The sequence below is a fragment of the Rhinichthys klamathensis genome, unplaced genomic scaffold, assembly GCF_029890125.1.
Source record: "Rhinichthys klamathensis goyatoka isolate OS25496 unplaced genomic scaffold, OSU_Roscu_1.1 h1tg000436l_1, whole genome shotgun sequence".
Classification (NCBI taxonomy): Eukaryota; Metazoa; Chordata; class Actinopteri; order Cypriniformes; family Leuciscidae; genus Rhinichthys; species Rhinichthys klamathensis.
The window spans coordinates 990,275-1,015,213 of NW_026606932.1; the positions used below are offsets into that span (position 1 = coordinate 990,275).

General features: G+C 38.4%; 1 protein-coding gene across 1 annotated transcript; it reads left to right on the plus strand.

The window, feature by feature from the left end:
• Positions 1-303: 303 nt before the first annotated feature.
• neto2b (neuropilin (NRP) and tolloid (TLL)-like 2b) lies at positions 304-15,052 on the plus strand. Its single transcript, XM_056236018.1, has 10 exons — positions 304-318; positions 2,120-2,176; positions 2,353-2,496; positions 3,074-3,322; positions 3,461-3,508; positions 4,053-4,180; positions 11,881-12,109; positions 12,696-12,809; positions 13,213-13,343; positions 14,439-15,052. Exons 1-10 carry the CDS (start codon positions 309-311, stop codon positions 14,952-14,954), a joined length of 1,626 nt encoding a protein of 541 aa, XP_056091993.1. The 5' UTR covers positions 304-308; the 3' UTR covers positions 14,955-15,052.
• Positions 15,053-24,939: the final 9,887 nt, after the last annotated feature.

Below are 24,939 nucleotides of genomic sequence, written 5' to 3' on the forward strand. Positions count from 1 at the left end.
ATTAATATTCATGAGCCAAGACCCCCCCCCCCCCCCCCCCCCTCTCCTCTCCTCTCCTCTCAGTCTCAGTGTCAATATGAAAACTCGCTGTTCAGAAGCACAGCGCTCAAGAGTTTCTGCAAACGCCATACCTTATACAGTTTAATTTGTGTGCTTTCAATGGATTTTTTCGAATTTATTCTAGGAACGAGATGCTTCTTTATTCATGAAATCTGTTGCAGATCCGTATTGCGACAGTCTTAACTTCATGTCGTTGAAAATGTAGACAGCAAATCTCACGAGAGCAAAAGTGTTCAGTGAAAGTGGAAATGCATGAAGGTGAGTTTGTTGTTGTTGAATGCTACTTTTGGCTGTCTAAATCTGTTAACGTATTTGTACAAGTGTCAAACATGTTTTGAGAATTGTAAATATGTGATGTAGGCTACATTTACAATAAAGTAGCCTACTGTGGTATTACCATAGTACAGTGATTATTATGTCAGAGATGGCTATACCATGGTGCTGAATGATAGTCACCGCATTAATTTGCCTCAATCACTATAAAATGTTTCCATAATTGTCATAATAGCATCTTTGTCTCTCTTCATCTAACTAGCCAAAATCGTCAACTATACTGTGCCATTTAAAACTCAATGCAGCATTTAAACTTCAAATTTCAGTTGTAATGGGTTGAAATTTTTACAACGCTTGGTAGCCTACTCCAAAATACTTAAAAGAATACCATAGCATTCCAATGGAACCATGGTAGTACCATAGTATATTTGTTAATGGAATTTGAGATTCCTTCAGGTCATAACATCATTTATAGCTTCTTCTACAAACCCTCAGTGAAACCACACTTTACAAATGCATGAACAGTATGAATTAGTCCCTCAAGATAGTTGTCTGTAAAAAAGATACTGGTGTAGAAATTGGGTTATTCCTATTATGCTGTATTATACGTTTTAGGTCCCCATTATACTGTAAATGGCAGTTGTCTGCTACAAATGATAGTTTAGAAATCTACATATTACTCCATTATTTTGGTGAGAAACATGAGCAAATATTAGCAATTGGTTTATCTCACCGTAAAACTTCCCATCACGTTTTATGAAATTGCTTTGATAATATTAGTATTTTAATTCTAACTCTCAACCTCTCATGTCACGAAAGTCACATGCAATGTCTTAAACACAACCCTGCCTAACACATGCTACAGTATATTTAAAAACCTTTGTTGTTAAGCATAATCAATGACATCAAGATATAGAGCTATGATTGCAAAATGTTCTGAGTTCAAATCCTGGGCAGGTGTCATCTTCTTTTTAATAAACCTTGTAAATTGGAAACTCTGAACCTGTGGATGTACAGGTGAAACTTGAAAAATTTGAATATCGTGCAAAAGTTAATTTATTTCAGTAATTCAACTTAAAAGGTGAAACTAATATATTATATAGACTCATTCATTACATGCAAAGTGAGATATTTCAAGCCTTTATTTGTTATAGTTTTGATGATTATGGCTTACAGCTATGAAAAACTTCACAATATTCTAATTTAGAATTTTGGGGTTTTCATAAGCTGTAAGCCATAGTCATCAAAATTTGCATGTAATGAGTCTATATAATATATTAGTTTCACCTTTTAAGTTGAATTACTGAAATAAATTAACTTTTGCACGATATTCTAATTTTTCGAGTTTCACCTGTATGTCATGAGTTATTGTATATTGAATTTTTATTTTAAACTTAATTGACATGACACAATATAACATCCACCTTTTACACAGTATTGATCAGTAAAGACATTTATAATGTTTCAAAAGATAAAAGGCTTTTTTTATTTAAATAAATGCTGTACTTTAGATCTTTCTAGACATTAAAGAGTCCTGGACAAAAATGATCGCGGTTTCCACAAAAATATTAATCTGCACAACTGTTTTCAACATTTAATAATAATAAATGTTTCTTGAGCAGCAAATCAGCGTATTAGAATGATTTCTGAAGGATCATGTGACTGAAGACTGGAGTTTTGATGCTGAAAATTCAGCTTTACGTCACAGGAATAAATGACATTTGAAAATATCCTCAAACAGCTTTTTTAAATTGTAATAATTAAAAAACAAAATGTTTTCTTGCAGTCTTGGTTCTGCTTATCCTGATAGAGGAGGGCTTCGCATTGGCACAGAAAACTCAAGGTAAATTTGAATTATGAACTTGCCTGCTAAGCCACATGTTATATTTCCAGTGTGAGAGAGATTTAAATGAATTCATTTTTAAAAAATTGTTTGATATCTGTTTTGCTTTAATAACCATTACCTTTAATGTAGATCATCTTGTCTGTGTGTGTGTGTGCGCGTACGTGCGCTGTTAGCTTTGCCTCAGAATGTGGCTGTTGAGGATAAGAAGCCTGCTCACTGTGGAACTTTGATCCAGACTGCAAATGGAGGATCATTCAGTTCCCCAAACTACCCCAACACCTACCCACCAAACAAGGAGTGTGTGTACATACTGGAGGGTATGAGTCTCACTTCCACAAGCAAAGATACTTATTCTTTCCTATTCGTTGTTTTGGTAAAATTCGCCGTTTTCTTTATTTTTTATAAAGAAATTAATTCTTTAATTTGATATAATTTTATTCAGCAAAGACACATTAAATTGATCAAAAGTGACAGAAAAGACATTTATAATGTTTCCAAAGATTTCTATTTCAAATAAATGATAAATCACATTGGAATAACTGTTTTTAACATTGATAATAATAAATTCTTCTTGAGCAACAAATCAGCATATTCGAATGATTACTGGAGGATCATGTGACACTGAACACTTGAGTAATGATGCTGAAAATTCAGCTTTGCATCACACTTTAAATTATATTAAAACAGTTATTTTAAATTGTAATGATATTTTACAATATTACTGTTTTTACTGTATTTTTGATCAAATAAATGTAGTATTGGTGAGCATAAGAGACTTCTTTTAAAAACATTTAAAAAATCTTATCACACCCAAACTTTTGAACAGTAGTGCATGTTTCTCAGTCACAACAGACATAGACATGTTAGTCCTAACCTTTTTCTTGTCTACATCAGCCCATCCACGGAAGAGAATCCAGCTCGCCTTCGATGACATCTACTACATCGAGCCGTCCTTCGAGTGCCGCTTTGATAACATTGAAATCCGTGATGGGCCGTTTGTTTTCTCTCCCTTGATTAATCGGTTCTGTGGGGCAAAGAGTCCAGGGATTGTCACCTCCTCTGGACGCTTCATGTGGATCAGATTTATTAGTGACGAGGAGCTGGAAGGCATGGGTTTCAGGGTGGAGTATTCATATACTGCAGGTAAATGCATCTTGCAATTCTTCATGCAATTAGATTTTAGAATCATTTACTCTAATGCCTTTTTGCTCTGCTCCTTTTGTATTTATTTTGTTGCACTTGATTTTTTTTTTATCATCCAAAAACCTCACTTGCATCCAGATCCAGATTTTCATCTCCATGTTGGAGGACTCTTGAATCCCATTCCAGGTAAACGGATAACACTTATATATGGAGCATGGGTTGGGAGGTGGTTATTCCAGGGGGTTTGTCCCATTTATTGATTTGGATAAAAGCTTCTGCAAACCAACTTCTTATGTAAAATTTGTTTAAGAATCATGACATTTATCATGACAGTTTATGGTTGGAAATTGTGCAGTTATAGTTGTGTTTTTTTGTGCACCAATAATTTAAACTGTTTAAATAAACTACTAAACCTGACCTTGGATGTCCTGCAGAAACAGACTTTATCTTGGTGCTTGATATTTTTTAAAGGTTTTTGCTACCTAACACTTTATGCATTCTCTTTTTCAGTTGCTATGGTTACCGAGCCCAACAAATATAAATGTAAATTCCATCTTTAGTGCATCAGTTGTGTAAACAACTAAATATTTCAGTGCCCCAGAATTTATTAGTATTACAGCTGCTGTCTGCAGACTCTCGGGTCTCTTTCTCAAGCTATAATGTTATTATATTTGAGTGCTATAATGTTGATTTAATTGTCTTTATCTTTACTGTTGTCTCTTCCCCTCAGACTGTCAGTTTGAAATGTCTGGATCAGATGGTATAATCAAATCTAGTCAAGTTGACGAGCAAAACAAGGTGAAATCAGGGGAAGCATTGGATTGTATTTGGACCATACGAGCTCCACCGATGTCTAAGGTTAGTAATGCAGCCCTGGGTAAACATCTGTTCCTCTCACATTAATTAGTAAGGGATCATATACAGTCACTGAGATCAAGTAGATGGTTTTGTATTACCATGGAGGGGGTTCATTTTATGATAATGTATGCTGCTTCTTACACAACTTTTTACCGAATAAATAAATAAATGGACATTAAATACTGAAATTATTTTATTATGTGAGAGGATAGTGACCATGAAACTAGTACAACTTTGTAGGAAATAGGTTGCCGGGAAGAATGAGCAGTTATGTAGTTCAACGTCTTTATATAAAATATTTTCCACAGAATTAGAATTAAAAAAAAATTAATAGAGCATTTATAATAAAACTTTATATGCCAGGGCTCTACACTTACATTTATTTTTAGGAGTACTTGTGCAATAAAATAAAATAGGAGCACAGTCAAAAATTAAGGTGCACCTTCTGATCAACTTTTACAGGGGAATATTTGCCTCTTTAAATTTATTTCCAGGGATGTTTTTTTTTAACCTTTTAACGTGTGTGGCATTTTCTTCTAACCTTATTAAATGTCATCTTTTATGTCAAGTTCTTCAATTTAGCTTTATTTCAATTTAAAATGTGAAGTTTTGAATATAGAAATATTGAATGATTAAAATAATTGAAATGGTAAAACCAGCAGTAGGTGGCAACAGGTCACTGTCTTTGTTACTGAATCAATCATTCAATAGATTCGTTCGAAACAGCTGATTCTTTCAGGAACAAAGCAAGTGACTGTCTTTGGCTGTGTCCCAATTCAAATTCTGCATCCTTCAAAGGACTCGGTCTTCAAAGACCACGCCTTCGAGGGAGCGAAGGTCGGACTGAACATTGTTAAACGAGACGGCCTAGCTTACGGAGTACTGTTATTGTCGCCTAGCAACTGTGACAGCTGCTGTTGATGAGTGAAAGTAACATTTATACTGGACGTTTTTTAAAAGTTATATCAAACTGTCTGAAAATAATACAGGGTTCACAACCTGTCTAAATATGCTCACCTGAAAATGCTCATAAACTATATAAAATCGCATCTTGGTAAGATACCGTATACGTCAACATTTGAACTGCTTTATTTATATATAATATAATATACTATAATACTATATAAACACTATTTTGCCAAAAGTTTTGGGGCGTCTGCCTTTACATGCACATGAACTTTAATGACATCCTATTCTTAATCCGTAGGGTTTAATATGGAGTTGGCCCACCCTTTGCAGCTATAACAGCTTCAACTCTTCTGGGAAGGTTTTCCACAAGGTTCAGAAGTGTGTTTATGGGAATTTTTGACCATTCTTCTAGAAGTGCATTTGTGAGGTCAGGCACTGATGTTGGACGAGAATGCCTGGCTCGCAGTCTCCGCTCTAATTCATCCCAAAGGTTGTTCTATCAGGTTGAGGTCAGGACTCTGTGCAGGCCATTCAAGTTCCTCCACACCAAACTCACTCATCCATGTCTTTATGGACCTTGCTTTGTTCACTGGTTCGTAGTCATGTTGGAACAGGAAGGGGCCATCCCCAAACTCTTCCCACAAAGTTGGGAACATGTAATTGTCCGAAATGTCTTGGTATGCTGAAGCATTAAGAGTTCCTTTCACTGGAACCCCTGAAAAACAACCCCACACCATATTCCCCCCTCCACCAAACTTTACACTTGGCACAATGCAGTCAGGCAAGAACCACTCTCCTGGCAACCGCCAAACCCAGACTCGTCCATCAGATTCCCAGACAGTCACTGCTCTAGAGTCCAGTGGGGGCTAGTCTCGCGTAGCCAGACCTTCAGACTGACGGCTGAAGGTCTGGAATTCATAGCAGCTTTCTTTGGCCAAGGCCCGCCCATAAGGCCGTTTGACCGACATGTCAAACAACCAATTACAGTTCGTTTCGTTCAGCGTCACGTTTCGGTGCGTGGAAATGTCCCCACAACAACAGACCGGCGTGCAACCCGTCAGTCAGCATAGAAAATCAAAGAAGGAGAAGAAAACTTCAAGAGTCTATGCCGTGAACCTCGCATACTTTTGAGAATCCTACGTTTAGCTGATCTTGATAAATGCTCATTGTCACTCATGTAAACACAACGTTAGTTTTTCTTCCGCAATCACACGTCTGCGCTTTGTTTCCCGGCGGACCGAAAATAAACACGACACTCGCGCCCCCCGGAAATCCGATAAAATTCAACCAATCAGATGACGACTTCGACATTCCTGAAGTGTTTCCAGTTAAGTGTACCATATGCATCAGACGTTTAGCCAACGTTCCGTGGGCGTGACGTCTGAGGCTGAGACTAAGTGGCGGCGTGCTTTACACCACTGCATCTGATGCTTTGCATTGCTCTTGGTGATTTAAGGCTTGGGAGCCGAAACAGTTTGCCAAGCCAATTCGTGACTCTCGAGTGTTCCCATACGAGCCGAAGCGGCGCTGTGTATGCCCTGCTGGCTCATGGCTCTAGTGGACTAGGGGTGACATGCAGGGTTTCACAGAGATTTTCTCTCTCTGCAGGGAGATGATATCTCTCTGCAGAGAGGTCCTCTCTCAGTAACGAATTAATTCGATTTGTTTGTTTTACTCGTTCGTTTCGTTTGTTTTTTTGTGTTTTGTGTTGGGGGAATACTGGGGCCGAAGCCTTTAATAATTGGGTGAGGGAAACAGAGTAAGTGTGGTGTGGTGACACTGCTTTTGCACTTTTTCTCACAACAGACCCCCTGAACGTGGGGGGAGAACGCAACGTCCACTGAACACATGGGGTGTTGCGGGGCCTTTCCTTGCCCTGATGGAAATTTCGTCCCGTGACAGGGGGGTTAGGCAAACGCACAAGGGGCACCTGGCGTGGGGCCGCCTTCCTAGGAAGGCATAACTTGAAGGCCTCATCCTCCTTTTTTTTGTCATCACATCGTTGCTGCGACAGGTTCTCCAAGGCTTCTTGAGCGTCTTTGAGGCCCAAAGCAGACCACGCAGAAAGAGTGAAGGTCCTTAGCAGCGATTAGCGCACCACACGCGGCCGGGCAGGCCCGTGATAGGCTGTTCCCCGGAGAAGCGGCAGATTTAGACAGCGACATACCGGTGAAAAACTCCGAAAAATCCGTGTCGGGCAGCCGTGGAAGGGAAGCAGGTGAGAAAAGCGAGAGCGCGGGCGGCTCCGGATGCAGAACACAGCTAATCAGGCTGAATAAACGACTGTCACGTCCGGGGAGGCTGATCTGGTGATATGTCCTCCTAAAGACACGCAAGTGAGCAGTGTAAATCCAACCGAACTGTGTAAGTGCAGAGATCGCGAGAAGCAAATGTCAACTGTAGAACAGTAGCGCATGCAGGCTTTATATGCCCTCAGGTAAGGGGGTGTGGCCTTACCTGGCATTGGCTGCGCGCTTCTGTCTGTCTTGTCAGACTTGGTGCAATTGGATGCTTCTGCAGAGGTCAGGTACGGATGCCCTTCTCATAGGTGGATCTCGAACACGAGATGATGAAAGAGAACAGCTATTTCTGCCGCTCCTAAAGCGCCTCCTCCTGGCACCTCTTTGTAAACGGCCTTCCAATCTTTTATTAATACTAGTGTGGACTTTCTCTACAATATTCACTCATGACAGTAAAATAGGGCATTCTAAGTCAATACTGCAGCATTTCCTCTCTCAGTCAGTAAAAAATGTGGTTAACACCCAGTCATGCTTGGAAAAAAATATACAGTCATATAGTGTGAAACTGGTATAATAATAATAAAAATAAAAAAATCTGTGATATGGATTTAGCTATAGCTACAATTGTGGCCATGGAAGTGGTTGAAACACCTGAATTCAGTGATTTGGAGGGGTGTCCCAATACTCTTGGCAATATAGTGTATATATATTGTAGTGACTGTCTTAACGCAAATCAGACACTCGGCAGGGTGAGGGCTAGATCCTGTTTTTGACGCGCTGTTTGTCCACTTCGGATGAATTTGAAGTCCACAACGTTTAGCGTCTTTGGGTGATGTTCCCATTTAATAGAAAGATGGTTTACAGAGTTCAAAGTATATGCAAACGTGAGGACTAATCTAGCTGTGGCGTGCCAGCGGTAAAAACCGTGTGATCTCCCCGCCACCCTAGCATACTTTCCCTCGCTACACCTGTGCATTAAATCAGCTGGCGCCCCTGTGCCACCGTGACCTTCGCTACTATAGCACAAGCACACTGCCCTCTAGTGTTGACGAGAGGCATCCAGCTGCAGCCCCACAGACTCACTTCTCGCTAGACACCAGTGGCTGGACACCAGTGGATGGACAGCCTACGTCATTTCCGTATCGTCATTTCCGTATCGTCATTCACTTTTCAAATTTGACGCGCCATGCTGATGTCAGCGGTAAGAAAAAAAAATATAAACTGTCGATGATTTATAGGTCATGTCAGAATTCAAATGCACAAACTAGCTAGTTAAAAAATCGTCTTGTTTTCAAGGTACTTTGTCGTGTTTTTTAAAGGTAGTGAACTCTGGTGTGCCTCAATTCTAGAGCTAGGTTGCTACAATAGAACACTTGTACTCTAATATAGTTAAATATAAACATGCTCATTCTAATCATATTGTACATCTGTTCTTGCTTTAGGTGTGGTGAATGTCAAAAAACTGCCCCAGGCTGTAAGAGACATGTGTGTCCCTTTTAAAATTGTACAATGCAGAAATTGCAGATGTTCTTTCAAAGACTGGGTGGGGTACCGTGGAAACGGAAGACGTGGAGACCTGCGAGGGTTTTATACAGACCCTGAATTTCCTGAGCATTGCCCAGACAGCCAGTTTTAGGGGGCAGGAATGAGGTGTGGTGTGCACAGTGTGCAATAGGCTTTATGCACAGCTTCACTACTTCCTGAACTTCAGCCAGCCCTTTGTTTCCTGTCTGTCATTATTGGACAAACTGATTAGTCCAGGTGTGCCTGATTATTGTTACTGAGGCCAGGCACACCTGAATTAATCAGTTTGTCCAATAATGACAGACAGGAAACAAAGGGCTGGCTGAAGTTCAGGAAGTAGTTAAGCTGTGCATAAAGCCAATAGTTTATTTGGTCTATAGTCTATAGTTTATTCTCTTGAAATAGGGACTTCCCCCACAACCTTACGGGCCTGACTGTGGCATCTTCATTCTGATGGTCAGATTTGACTAATTTTACTAATTAGATTGTGTAATTTCCAATAAATATTGCAAAACCATGAAGTGTTAATTTGATCTGGATTGTTTGGTAAATTGTCTGATCATGTGAATCTACGTATATTTTAAAAACAGAAGTGGTTACATTTACAAAAAAAAAAAAAAAGAATTGAATATCCAAATGGGCAAGGCAAAAAACTGTGGTCAATTAACATGTACAAGTCTGTTGTATTGACAAAACGTTATAGTCCATTGATCTAGGCTGAATTTAAGTCACAAAAAATAGTGATATGATCTGAACAATATATATTTTCAAGGTGGTTCTTGTGAATGCAGTTTGCATGAATTATTGAAGTTATTATATTAGGTATATAATTGAGAATTGTTTTATGTAAAGAGATATGATAAAGATCATATTTCAATTTGCACACAGCTTTTATATTATATATTTTAAGTCATAAAAGTAAAATGACAATACGGAAAAGATGTGTGCAATTAAGCCTGCAAAGAATGCTGTCTATCCACTGGTGAAAACAGAAAATAAATATGCTGTCTATCCAGAGGTGAAAATATAAAATAAATATATGTCTATCCAGAGGTGAAAATCTAAAATAAATATGTCTATCCAGAGGTGAAAATCTAAAATAAATATATGTCTATCCAGAGGTGAAAACAGAAAATAAATATGCTGTCTATCCAGAGGTGAAAACAGAAAATAAATATGCTGTCTATCCAGAGGTGAAAATCTAAAATAAATATGCTGTCTATCCAGAGGTGAAAATATAAAATAAATATATGTCTATCCAGAGGTGAAAATATAAAATAAATATGCTGTCTATCCAGAGGTGAAAATATAAAATAAATATGCTGTCTATCCTGAGGTAAAAATATAAAATAAATATATGTCTATCCAGAGGTGAAAATATAAAATAAATATGCTGTCTATCCAGAGGTGAAAATATAAAATAAATATGCTGTCTATCCTGAGGTGAAAATATAAAATAAATATATGCCTATCCAGAGGTGAAAATATAAAATAAATATGCTGTCTATCCAGAGGTGAAAACAGAAAATAAATATGCTGTCTATCCAGAGGTGAAAATCTAAAATAAATATGCTGTCTATCCAGAGGTGAAAATATAAAATAAATATATGTCTATCCAGAGGTGAAAATATAAAATAAATATGCTGTCTATCCAGAGGTGAAAATATAAAATAAATATGCTGTCTATCCTGAGGTGAAAATATAAAATAAATATATGTCTATCCAGAGGTGAAAATATAAAATAAATATGCTGTCTATCCAGAGGTGAAAATATAAAATAAATATGCTGTCTATCCAGAGGTGAAAATATAAAATAAATATGCTGTCTATCCAGAGGTGAAAATATAAAATAAATATATGTCTATCCAGAGGTGAAAATATAAAATAAATATGCTGTCTATCCAGCGGTGAAAACGGAAATTAGCGGCAAAACGGAAATGACGGAGAAAACGGAAATGACGTAGGCTGTCCATCCACTGGTGTCCAGCCACTGGTGTCTATCGAGAAGTGAGTCTGCGGGGCTGCAGCTGGATGCTATTGGTGTTGACCACCACCACTACATCAACAATAGCAAATGGCTCCCACACATATATATATATATATATATATATATATAATTAACATTTTTATCATCAGATACATTAGATTATTTGAGTAAGTAGAACCCAATCCTTACATTTAAAAGTGTACTCCTGCAATTTATTTAAAAAAAATCCTGTCATCACTGGCACACAATGAATTCTGTGGTACGTGAGGCCAAGAAGGGTCCATCTGTTTAATCCTTCATTTCATAGGAAACTAAGGACACATTTGAAGGAGCCTTCGAATTGGGACAGCCTTCGTCGCGCTGCGGTGACGCATTCGGCCTTCGAATGCAGCCTTCGAAGGATGCAGCCTCTGAATTGAGACACAGCATTTGTGAATGGGTCACTGAATTTTTCACTCACCCGATTCAAACAGATTCATTCATTAACAAAACATCGCTGTGTGTTTTCTCGGAAATGCCAGCGGCTCAGCTGGGACTTTGTTTGGAACTATTTTTGTTGATGAAATAGAACAAAACCAGACAATATTGTGCCTAAAACGTAAGTCACTTAAAATTAACTTCTTGGTTATTCATCAGTATCACAAATCAATATCACAAATCACAATAAGATAAATCAATATCACATTTGCAACCGTGCTGAAATCACACATCACGTTAACCTGCTGCACCTCCGTGTAGTTCCTCGCACAAAACTATCTCGCACTTGCTGTGTTGACTGAAGGCATTTAAAGCAGCCAATCACAGTGCAAAACTGAACTGTTGTGCAGTTTGGATGCATTTTGGCATTTGTAGTTTTAATTCGTATTTGATTACACACTTGTTGTTCATTAGCTTTGATCGGGTCATTCGCACCGGAGCAACCAAATATATTTTCACTGTCGCATGCTGTAATTTTGTTTGCACCGGAGCCCTGTGTGTATCATTATACATACTTACAGTAGCATTACCTGTCTCTGTTTGTGTCTCTATTTCACACACAGATCTATCTCCGCTTTCTGGAGTATCAGCTGGAGAACTCAAATGAGTGTAAGAAAAACTTTGTTGCGATCTATGAAGGCAGTAATGCCATTGAAGATCTAAAGGCCAAGTTCTGCAGCACTGTTGCCAATGACATCACACTTGACAATTCCGTGGGTGTTGTTCGATTGTGGGCCGACGAGAACAGCAAGCTGAGTCGGTTCCGTATGCTCTTTACGGTCTTTGCTGAACGTAAGCATTCACAAACCTTTTTACTTTCTGCAATTTTATTAAATTTATAGCTCACCAAAAATAGGAAAATTCTGTCATTACTTGTCGGTCTATACCAGGGATAGGCAAGTTCGGTCCTAGAGAGCCGCTGTCCTGCAGAATTTAGTTCCAACCCTAATCAAACACACCTGAACAAGCTAATCAATGTCTTCAGGATTACTAAGGCTATAGGCAGGAGAGGTTTTTTTCAGTGTTGGAGCCAAACTCTGCAGGACAGCGGCTCTCTAGGACCGAACTTGCCTACCCCTGGTCTATACACATATGATGTTATTTTTCCATTGAATGCAAAATGAGATTTTTTTTTTTTAAATCTAATTTTCCAACTTTTTGGGTGACCTTTTCTTGGAATACATTATAACTATAAAAAGCACACAAAAAACATCTTTAACTAAACAAAATCTGTCAGAATATTGTGCTTCAGTAGTTTTGCATGACATAACCAATGGTACTAGATTTCGAACATGTGGTGTAAGAAGTCCACCATGTGGACATTATGGGCATTGCATGTTTGTCTGGCTTTCATCTCATTAAAAACTCTGTTTTGCAGCTCCGTGTTCGGCCAATGCATTTTTCTGTCACAGCAACATGTGCATCAACAATACTCTGGTCTGTAATGGTGTTCAGAACTGTGTGTTTCCCTGGGATGAGAAAAATTGCAAAGGTAAAAATGTGCTTTCACGACCGTTTTCCAACTAGTGTCGCTAATGTGATGCAAAAGCTTTCTTCATATCTTTCACAGAACTAGATTCCCTCGTTCAGGGGTTTGACCTCAATGAACTGATGTCCACTAAATGAATGTTGATAAAGCATGTATATAAAGCACATAATATTTATGCATACAGAATTTTTAGTCTATGAAGGATTGGACGTCATGGGTTCAAGGGTTATTACAGTATGGAGTGCAGAAAATGGCATGAGCCCTGGTTATGTGAAGCAGTAATAAGCATTCATGAATTCAGTTTTATTGTCATTGTTCTGATTTAGGTGGAAAATGTGAATTTTTCATCACTCATGACCCTGTCCTCTTCTGCTTTCTTTTGTCTTTGTTGTCCCGTCTCTCTCAGAAAAGAAGTCTAAAAGTTTTTTCCAGCATATGAGTAAAACTCATTGCACTGTGATTGGAGTGGCCACTGGTATTGTTTTTCTTCTTCTCATCATATCTGTATTTATACAGATGAAGCAGCCGAGAAAGAAGGTGACTATTCATATTGAGAAATCACCATTTAGAATGACAAACCAGCCTCATAGGTGTTAGAAATGCACATCAAAGTTATATAGGTTTTCAACGTGAAAAATTTTCTTAAAAATGTTTTATTCATCAGCCTCTTATATACATAAGCCATTTGTAGTTTGATTTCCCTGAAAAAAGTAAACACTGTGGCGCTATCAAAACATTACTCGTGCTTTTGTTTATTTCAGCTTCAGCAAGAGTGCAATATTGACCCAGCCAATGGTGTGACTTTGGGCCTGTTGGTTTGTTTGACCAATAGCAAGAGTTGATTTATGGAAAACCTTTGTTTTTGCAGTTTAATAGGAATTCACTAGTTTGGCAAATGAATTCAACATAATAAGTAAATAAACTGACTTTTTACGTTTTTAATTCATGTTCCTGGTCTAATTGTTAATGATTCACCCGTGAATATTATTCCAAAGAAAAAAATGGTTATTTTCAAAAACTTTAATCAAAAGAACATCCATACGGGGTAAAACGAGGTAAATCGATTATTGTGCTAAATTCCATTTTGCAATGATGTACATATTTTGCCTTGTGTTATATATAAATATATACACACACTCATATTTACTTTAAATTACTTATCACCTTTATAACTCAAGTTTTTCAGTTTAGCACGTTTTTCATTTACTAAGTTTAATAAATCCATGATGAAGTCAATAAATAATGGTGGTAGATATTTGTTATCTCAATAATGATTATAATTCTTGTCAAAACTAAGCAGCTCTATCTGACAGCATGGATAATGCACAAACGCAGTCATATTGTGTGTTTCTCCTGCGAACCTTTATCAAAATGTAATTCTCCACCTCTGAAACAACTTTCCTTTTGTCACAAATCCCTCTTTAAATCAAATCATATCCCTCTCTACATTTTTTTTTCTCATTGAAAATCCTTTTCACTCAGAAATACATAAAATTACTAAAGTAGAATAGTTTGTGAAATGGCCTTTTACACTGATGTCAAGCATTAAAACCCTAGTATTTATTTATTTATTGGTGCATGGACGTTTAACTTGTAGCAACATGTGACATTGCTAATATATATTTTCTGCAGGTTTTGAGCCGTAAAGGTTTATTCAGCACTGCAGAGATGCAGGAGGTGCTGGAGCCGCCTCAGTATGAGCTGTTCTCCATGCGGGAAGCTGAGCTGCCGGACGAGCTGTCGGAGGAGCTGGAGGGTCTGCAGAAACTCCGGCGGTCCTCCAGCGTGTCCCGCTGCGTCCACGAGCATCACTGTGGAGCTCAGAGCAACGCTGCCACCATTATTATGGCAACCAGACCTCATCATCTCTCGCAGGGCTCTGAGGAGCTGAGTACGGTTGTCGGGGCCAGAGGCTGGGGCAGTTTCCATGGACGCAGGAGCAGCTCGCGCTCGCACCCTTTCACGCACGATCCGCACTCACACGCTTACAGCGCACAGAGTCTGCACGAGGCACTTGAAGATGAAGATCTCGGGCTTGAGGGACGTGTGATGGAAGAAATCGGCTACAATGATGTTTTCGCACGTGGACGCAATGTCGTGATGGTACGTAACCCTGTCCAGCAGCGTTCTCTCTCTATGGACTTCTGAGTGGAGGGTCAGAATCAGCTGACGCTTTTTACATCCTGTTTAAAAATACAATAATATAATTCATACAGGGGCGGAGCTAGGGGGGTGTGGCCACCATTGACCGAAGCTTGGCCACCCTGCTCTCAATTAGCCATTTCTGTCTTTTTTTATCTTGACCAGAATTGAGTTTATTTAGACGTAGAACCGTCTCTTTACGACCCCAACACACGGGAACTTTTCAGGTGCGCACGCAAAGTTTGCACCAGTGCCAGGCGCAAATCTATGGGATCAATATCCCGCCAAATGTATTGCGGCTATAATAAGCGTGAATCAAAAAATAACAAGCATGAATAAAAACTTTAAACACATTAAAAAATATTTTTCACAAAACTTAAACTTGTTCATGTTTTCTTTAAAATTATGTTTTCCTTGTATTACTCTGTAATTTGCGCTCTTTCATTTTCTGCTCATAATTTACTTTTTTGTACGCTTGTGCTGTTTTTCTCTTCACTCTTCTTTCCATGTTCTGCGCTTGCTCTTCCAAATGTTGCAGTTCGAGTTTCCTGTAAATTAGGGCGGGCTTAAGCGTCACCATTGGTCCACACAGGGCTTGAATTTCGGCGCGGGATTGCGGGTATTGCGCATAATGCGCATAATTCTAATCATTCCCGCAGGTCTCCCATTTATAATGCGGGAAGTTCCCGCAATCGTAATCCACACAGATTATAAAATCAAATCATTCTTTTAAAGGGATAGTTCACTTTGAAATTAATTTTGATATGTTTTAGCTTACCTCAAGGGCATCCAAGATGTAGGTGTCTTTGTATCCACAGTATTTTCAATTTTGATATTTTTAGGTCAAACCGTTCTTGTCAGTCAGTGATATAATGCAGGTCTATGGGGTCCACCTCAAAGAGCATCCACAGAGAAGTCCAAATTAAACATGATTTAATGACTCGTAAATGTAAGTATTCATTGATGGCCTAAGACACGAAACGAGTGGTTTGTGTGAGAAAACGAACAGTATTTATATCGTTTTTACCTCTTGTAAACACAGCCATGTCCAAGTGATCCGAGGTCGCGAGCGGTTCGGTCTTTTCCGGAAAGCGCCGGAAGTGAAACCTCGCGCGTGTACGTCACTCATTGTTTACACAGAGCAGAGATTGTTGGTAAGACGGCCAATTAAAAGGGTACTAATTTGCGCTTATCAGGGATGTTTAAACCGTCGTAAAAGAAAACAATTCCAAAAAAATAATAAATAAAACAATTGTATGAGTGACATACACGCGCGAGAGATCACTTCCGGTGCTTTCCGGAAAAGACCGAAGCGCCGGCGACCTCAGATCACTTGGACCTGGCTGTGTTTACAAGAGGTAAAAACGATATAAATACTGTTCGTTTTCTCACACAAACCGCTCGTTTCGTGTCTTAGGCCATCAATGTGTACTTACGTTTACGAGTCATTAAAGCTGCTGTAGGTAGCTTTTGTAAAAAATATTTTTTACATATTTGTTAAAACTGTCATTATGTCCTGACAGTAGAATATGAGACAGACAATCTGTGAAAAAATCAATCTCCTCTGGCTCCTCCCAGTGGTCCTATTGCCATTTGCAGAAATACACGCTCCCGGTCAGAAACAACCAATCAGAGCCAGGAGGAATGTCTTTGCAGTGTCAATCACGCTCGTGTACGCGCTGATCACACCCCTCTTTTGCACAGCGCGAGCCGTCGTTCAAACTCAAGATTGCCGGTGAGCTGCAGCTGTGCTAATGACGGAGAAACAACCTAAACTGCCAATTCTCGAGTGACACCTGCTCATAAAACAAAGAGGTAAAGGGAAAAAGACTGATGACGATAAACAAGCGAAAAAGAAAGAATTAGACAGAGCCCATTGATTCGGTGTAAAAACTATAAAGATAAAAGAGATAAAATGATAAAATGTCACACACTCTGCTAAGCAACAATTGAAACCTGCTAATTCACTGGCTTGTCATGTTGCTAAAATAATAATGTACTAGCACACCTTATCTAGCATTATATATCGTTATATTAACGTTATCTTACTAGCTATTTATAACTTATAGAAAGAGTGCAACGTTATAAAGTTACATGTATTGCAAAATACATAATGATTTGAGGACCAATTTTGTAGTCAAAGTATGGGCAGGCCATAGTCAATGTAAAGCATATTGTTGACGTTTAGTCCCTATTAGTGAATGTGCCATATAACTTTTTATCCGCTGTTATCGGTGGCCCTGTTTACTAGCCTGCGCGTTCACGACGGGCTCCGCTGTGGAGGACGAGCTGTGGAGGGAGGGCTGTAGCGCAGCAGAGAGCAAGGGGGTGGGACCTGTAAGTTGTGCTTGTTCAAATTTTCAGGCTAAGTCAACGTTTTCTCAAAACTCCCTACTGCAGCTTTAAATCATGTTTAATTTGGACTTCTCTGTGTATGCTCTTTGAGGTGGACCCCATAGGACTGCATTATATGACTGACAGACAAGAACGGTTTGACCTAAAAATATAAAAATTGAAAATACTGTGGACACAAAGACACCTACATCTTGGATGCCCTTGAGGTAAGCTAAAACATATCAAAAATGAATTTCAAAGTGAACTATCCCTTTAACAACTCTCTGCCAGACGCAATTTCACAAACAGCGTGAGTGTTCAGTGATGCCGCGTCTTCTATCTCTTCTCTCAAAATGTGTTGTGCAAGGCAAGCATCAAGCGCTGCGGCGATAATACACACTCGCGTTTAGGAGTCGGGACATGACGGAATATTCAATTGCACAATCGGACCAGCAGTGCATCGTGACTGAAGTTTACCATTTGCACGTCTTTTTAAGTCTTACTAGTTTAAACATTCAAGTGATTTTAAACTAATCAGTGCTCGCGCTCTCTGAGATGATTTTCTATTCGCACATTCATAGAAAATCCACCTCAAAAACAGCTGGCCAGTAACAAAAGTTATTTTTCGCGGATTATATTGCTTTAACACACAAAATTGTCAATTTCGGTCTTCGTGAGTATACTCTAAACATAGTCGGTTTTGTCTTTAATAAGCATAAAACGCATGTAAAAGTATAATGAACACAGGGTTCGTGCACTAGCTCTTAAAGTGATGGCAGCCATATGTGTCTGTCATTAATTTTGTTGTCAAAACAACAAAATATAGCTTTAAGTTAAAGGAATCAGGATTAATAGCCTATGTTTTTAATTTATTCAGGACTAAAATACTACCCAGTGTTATTTTCCATTTGATTACTTCATTCAGTTTCTGTATATGAATACTAGTGTTAGACCTATTCAAAAACTTTTCTCTTTATTTGTCTTTTGTTTGTATTTTTATTGTATTGTATGTATTTGTGCTACTTTTTTCAATTTAATTAAACAATTTAAATCAAGCTTCCTTGTGTTGTGTAAATTTTTAACAATATTACCCCATTGTAAAAATGCAATGAGCGCAAACATTTAGGCAAGATAAATGTAATAATTTTGTTTGGAAAAAATGCTCTGATGCTCACTCGTACAGGGGAAGACAACAGTTTATTTTAAACGTTACAAGGACTTTTAAGCAGTAAAGCTATCTGAACTCTGGACATATACAAATAATTAAATTCCTCTTTTTTGAGATAGCCTACATTTTAATGTGCACACTGGTAATTGGTGTTAAACAATACTTGGCTCATGATGTTAATATGCTAAGGCAGCTCTAAAACATCCTGCAGTTTTGAAACTACATTTCTTTGCACAAATTAAGTTAAAAACGGCCATTTTACCCATCTGAAGAATTTAGGACTTTGACCTGTCAACGCTACACACAGCCTACCTTATATATATATATAATTTTTTTTAGTTCCATTACAGACTAGGCCTACGGTGCAAAAACTACAAGACAAATATAAGGCATTTGTGGTACATTTCAGAGTATGTAAAACAAAGAACAACAACAACTACATTTTAAAATGAACATGACTTTGTAAAAGAAAAGAAAAAAACGCACAGCCTGAGCCTACCTGGCGATCCGTTTCAGTTAAATACGCCATCCTCGAATATTTTCTTAATTGTTGTTAAGTGATCATATAGGTAGCCTGGTAAATTAATTCTAAGACTAGATGTAGCTACAATAACACAAAAGATTAATGAAAATAATAGTGTACAGAGGAGATTACAGAAACCAGGTGGATTTGATGCAGTGATTTATTAGGCTTAGGCTACATACTTATTGTGTTCATTTACATAGCTACATAATTGCATATTACTTTAGGTTTGATGTTTTAAATATAGCTTCAATTGTTAATACAGCAACATGAAAATTATTGAAAAGATCATGGATAGGAAACGTCGTTTCTGGAGTGCCGCTGTCATAGCGTCTACTCCGATAAAAACCTAACAGCAGTATTAATAATCCTAAAGATGATGATTAGCTGGTTCAGGTGTGTTTGATTAGGGTTGGAGGAGCTAAACTCTGCACCCAGGACCGACATTCCCCTTCCATGTCATAGATTAAATATTAAAGTAAAACGGCCAGTAGGTGGTGGCAAGTTACTGTCTTTATGAGTGAGTCATTCATTCAACCTTCTCGTTCAAATCAGGAATTCTTTGATGAAACAACTGTTGTGTGGCTCGGAGGAGATCGACGCTTGTGGTGCCAGGGCATTGAAGGTTAATATGATGGATCGTCAGACAGGCACAACTGTGACAGGTCGTCATCATTAGGGTGACGAATTTAACGATAACGGATCACCAGGTAGACATACAGTTTAACGGTGTCCTGCCACGGAAAGATTTTTGCCAGCTGAGCTGATGGTTATCTTCACCTGTAGCTACCATAGACAGTAAAATAAATGGACACCGCGACCCCATAGACTTCAACCATAGAAAGTAAAAGAAGACTTCAACGGAGAGAAGTGAAGTCAATTAGAAGCACTCACTTCCTGATTGCCAAGTGACCTGCGCAGGCTCAAACTGAGCTTGTCGACGTAGATGTGACGTGACGTGAGCAACCTGTCTCACAGTTGTACGTCTTCTAGTAGCTGTGCCAAGAGAAATCTGAATCATTCCCTTCCGAATCTTGCAGAGCCGGAGATCGTGAGTATTAGCTGTCCATGAGCTAGCAGCAGGATCAACATTACAACTCTCTATGGGCTTCTCCCTTGACTTCATGCCTCCACGTCCCTCCGATTGTGCGCGAGCTTCTACTTCTGTCTATACGGTAATTTCTGTACTGTGCGACAGAGTCGCGTGTTATGACGCAATCGTTAGCCTATTTTTACAAAAAGGCCCTGTCCCAATTGGCACACTCCGGACTTGTGGACTTCCTCAGAGTCCACACTTCAGTGACGTCATGTAGTGCAGACCTATAGGGCCCTTAGCGCGAGTCCGCGAGGGCGCATTGAGAGGTATTTTTGGGACAGACTCGGTCGTCACGCCGGAAACAGGAAGACGGTCTGATTGTTGTTATGGACACGAGCTACAGGTTCAGGGAAATATGCTGCCTATTGTTGTTGTGTTTACATATGACTCAATAAAGCCCTGACATTCTGTTCTATTTATTTAATGAATCATAATGCGATCGTATTATTCAGCTCGCTATTATTAGCCTATGTTTGAGACATCAACCACTGGTCGATGATCATAATGTTTGTATAAACTTGTCATAAAAACCGTAATGATAATTACACTTAAATATTTTCTTCTCAGCCATGTTAACAATTGTCCGTGAGCGAAATCTCCTCCCATCCGTTGTCTGATTAACCTTTCGCAAGGATTCCTGGGTAGTTAAAGTGCGTGGAGCCTGCATCTATGCGGGCTTCGCGGAAGACCGCTTTAAGGGTACAAAGGGGGCGCTGCTTAGCACACTTCAGAGCGTTAAAATGGGACGGCCTACACTCTCAGAAATAAAGGTACAGTGAGGGTACAATTAAGTACTTTAAGGTACAAAATTCACAAATGTGCCAGCAAAGGTACAAACATGTATCCAACTGAGTACCAAAAAGTACCTTTCCAAAGAAAAGGGGTACACAATGAAATATGCATGGTGAAAGGCAGTGGTGGTAAGTAATGAAGTAAAAATACTTCGTTACTTTACTTAAGTATTTTTTTCGGGGATCTGTACTTTACTTGAGTATGTTTTATTTGCATCTACTTTCACTTTTACTCCACTACAATTTTAAGGACAAAGTTTACTTTTTACTCCAATACATTTCCCCATGCCCGCTCCAAGTATTTATTACACTGGCTTTCCAAACCAATGAAAAACTTGTTTTCTTTTTAAAAAAAGAACGCGCAAGCTCTTTGCCATGCGCTCACATAGCAGTCAGTTCGCCATTGACCGCAGAAACCGGTGAAGGTGCAGCTCTCGCTGCCAGCAATGATCCCAAGATTTCCGACAGGGATCACTCATGGCCATATATCAATGATATGTTCGATTTCACTGAAGTCAAGGGAGATTAATATCGGTTGAAATGTCTTCTTCGCCTGCCACGGGTGAATTAAATTTCAGCATTCAAAACTTCACCCTCAAATCTGAGAAAACATATTGAGGTGAGTTGACGTTAAAGCAACACTAAAGAAGATTTTTTACCTTGAAATAATGTTTACAAAATCGTTTCAGCGGTTCATCAAGTCGTAACAGGGTGAAAGGCACTTCTGCCTTAGCTTTGTGGTCCTATATCTGCTAGAACCACACTATATAAGTTTGCCAGATCGGGTCGCGTTTCTGTAGTTCGAATGAGACATAAGAAAACTGCAAATTTGACTTGCTTTACGGCAAGTGTTACAATTGGACATCATTCACTCTAAAGCCGGTGCTGGATAAACAGTGGATAAACAGCGAGCATGCGTGCGACAGTAGGCTGTGGTAGGCTAAATTATTTACGACAGCGGTAACGGACAATGCCGCTTCGAACCTGAAGGGGGACCGCAGAGGAAAAGTTCTTTAGTGTTGCTTTAAGGTTACTATTGTTAGCCAGGTGATTTCATATTGAAACATGCCTTGTAAACAGCTGGCTAACAAATTCTTAATTGCAGTATCTAATCTTATCATTTGTTCAAATAAAACATTGCATATCACTCCCAAAACAATTGATCTGCCTAATTATTGATATTTACAGTTAATTTGAATATTTACTTTTTACTTTCGGTACTTAAGTACGTTTTAAATCAGATACTTTTGTACTTTTACTCAAGTGATGTTTGAATGGAGGACTTTCTACTTTTACTGGAGTAATTTTTTATTTAGGTATATATACTTTTACTCGAGTATAACTTTTGAGTACTTTTACCACCCCTAGTGAAAGGTACATATAGGTACCCTTTGAAAAGGTACATTGTATAAAGTAATAGTGAAGGTACAACATTCACAAATGTACCATTTAAGGTCCTATCGTGTTCCCATGGGGTACTAAGAAGTACCTGTCGGGTACACATCCTGTAAGGTACAAAAAAGTACCTTATTCAAGTCAAAGGGTACACTTCATGTGGGGTACTAAGAAGTACTTTTCAAGTGACAGGGTACACAATCCTCTGAGCTTATGCGTGCCTTTTCTAAGACTGATAGAGCTTTTGTCGTAATTTGTAAACAAGTCTGCCGAAGAGTAATGGGTATTTCTCTCTCCCCCACCTCTGCCTGCTGCGCTGTGGCCGTGTGTGTGTGTGTGTGTGTGTGTGTGTGTGTGTGTGTGTGTGTGTGTGTGCGACGATGTGCCAACTTGAGGAGTTTAATTCCGAGAAGACAGTTAACCACAGGTTCCTGTTAATATGTGTTGTGATATTTAAACAAACGAACCGTCGACGGCGAAATAAAAGGTACAAAGCAAAAACTCCAGTGTTAAATGAACTCTCCTGTGTTCAAGTGTGTTAAACTTAATGAGCTAATTAAGTGAATCATTGAGTGATGATTGACAATTATTAAAGACACCTGATGTTAACAAGCAGAATCACTGAAGGAGAAAATCTAATTTTTTAAGACACTGTTATGGTGATCAGTGTTTGCTTTAGTTGGGCTCTTGACTTTTAAACTGATTACTTTAGATTTTGTTCGGCTGTTGTATCTGAGTTATAACTGCCAGATGAACAAAGAGAATTGTTGATCAGATGGTGATGGTTGATGTTTTGACATAATCATAATTTGATCTGAATCACAAATCTCATTTAGAGAGTTTTTACCTTGCTGATTACAGTAGTCTTTGGTTCTACAGCAAATGTTTTTTAGCATATTCAATATAATCTAAAATATTTTTTTAAAGTTGTTCTGATTAAATGACTTTGGAAATGTCTTTATTTAGACACATTGACATCAATAATCAGCCTGTGATTCTCAACAATGGTGACAATAATAAAGCATGTTGCAGTGCATTCTGGGTGCCACCAATCAAAACTCATTCATGGCTCCCATCATGCATTGCGGTATGAATAAATTATTATCTGAATTGTTTTAGTAATTTCCTTTCCCTAATTGAATATTCTGTTTGTCACCATTGTTGAGACTCATACACCGATTATTGATGTCTGTGTGTGCCTAAAAGGAAGATTTTGTTTTATCAGAACAACTTTTTAGAAATCCTTTAGATTGTTTAGAAATTTCTGGATCTTATGCTGTAGAATCACAGTGATGCTGGAATCAACAATATACATTGAAGTCAGAGATTAGACTCTAAATGAGTTCAGTGATTAAACATAACCAACAGATCAACTTTTCTCTTTCTTCATCTGGCAGTTATTACTCAGATACAACAGACAAACTAAATCTAATGTTAACAGTTTAAGGTCCAACTAAAGCAAACAATGATCACCATAACGGTGTCTTAAAAAATTTGATTTTCTCCTTCATGTGTCTTCAATAATGGTCAATCATCACTCAATGAATCACTTAATGAGTTCATTAACTTTAACACTCTTGAGTCTGGAGCCATATTTAACTCTCTGGGGTCGGCGGTCTCGCCGGCGATACCAGCTCACTTTTTTCCTTATCAGTGCAAAAGAGACTCAAATTACTCTGTTAATTTTGATCTTACATATAAGTGTTGTACATCATTCGATCCTGTTAAGTTTGTATTTTTTTTGTGGAACCTCATAATAAAAACAAAGTGTTGTGCTTTTCGCCTAATAAAGAAAAATAAACATGATGCGCGTTCTGCGTTCTCTCTGTCAGTGAAGTCCATTCTGAAACGCGTCCGAAAAATCATCTGTAACTCTGCAAATACTCAGTCAAACAGGTATACAGGCACACAGGCATGAAGCCTGAATTATCTTCTTTTAAATGAAGTAATTTATATAAAAAATTTTTTTTCTCATTTTATGTAATCTGTACGAAAAGAGAGAGATGATAGTCGTTCTCGTCTCAGCTCATTAAAGTTAATTTGACCACGCCCACGGAGCGCGCGCTCTATTCAAACACAAATGCTCTGAGGCGATCCACGCCCACATCAGCTGGATAACCACCGAAAGAGACTCAGATTTACGACGCTGTGAGGAATAATAGTACTATCTTAATAATAATCCTGGAAAAAATTACCTCAGAAGTAGGCTACAGGTAGTTTCATTTGGAGGAGCAACGGATCCAGCCGAGGAAATAGGTACATTATTTTCAAGTGCTTTGTGCTAATCGCGATATGGAATAGTGTCTGTAAACAAAAAGACTGTTTGAATCGCGTTTTTGTGTGTGAATGAATGAACAGCTTTTACCTAACTATATTCCAATACTGAGATGAGTAAAAATCGACTGAAATATGTTGAAATAAAATATTTTTGTATAAGCAACGTATTAAACTGCAAATTAACATTTATATGTCCTAATCATAAAAACGATATGTTACATATGAAAGACAAGATGTCGTTTTTACTGTAAAATACTGCCACATCAAATAAGCTTGTTTGCTAAGATGTTATTATAGTGTTTGTTCGATTGTAGGCTATATTCAAACTAATTAATCCGCAACTGTGAAATATGTATGATAAAATGTATACTTTAGTATATATTACAAAGAAAGATTACATTTGAAAT

Excerpts from the sequence above, each read along its gene's own strand:
- neto2b (XM_056236018.1), top strand. Across the intron at positions 2,497-3,073 it reads GTGTGTGTACATACTGGAGG|CCCATCCACGGAAGAGAATC; the intron begins GTATGAGTCTCA and ends TGTCTACATCAG. Across the intron at positions 4,181-11,880 it reads GAGCTCCACCGATGTCTAAG|ATCTATCTCCGCTTTCTGGA; the intron begins GTTAGTAATGCA and ends TTTCACACACAG.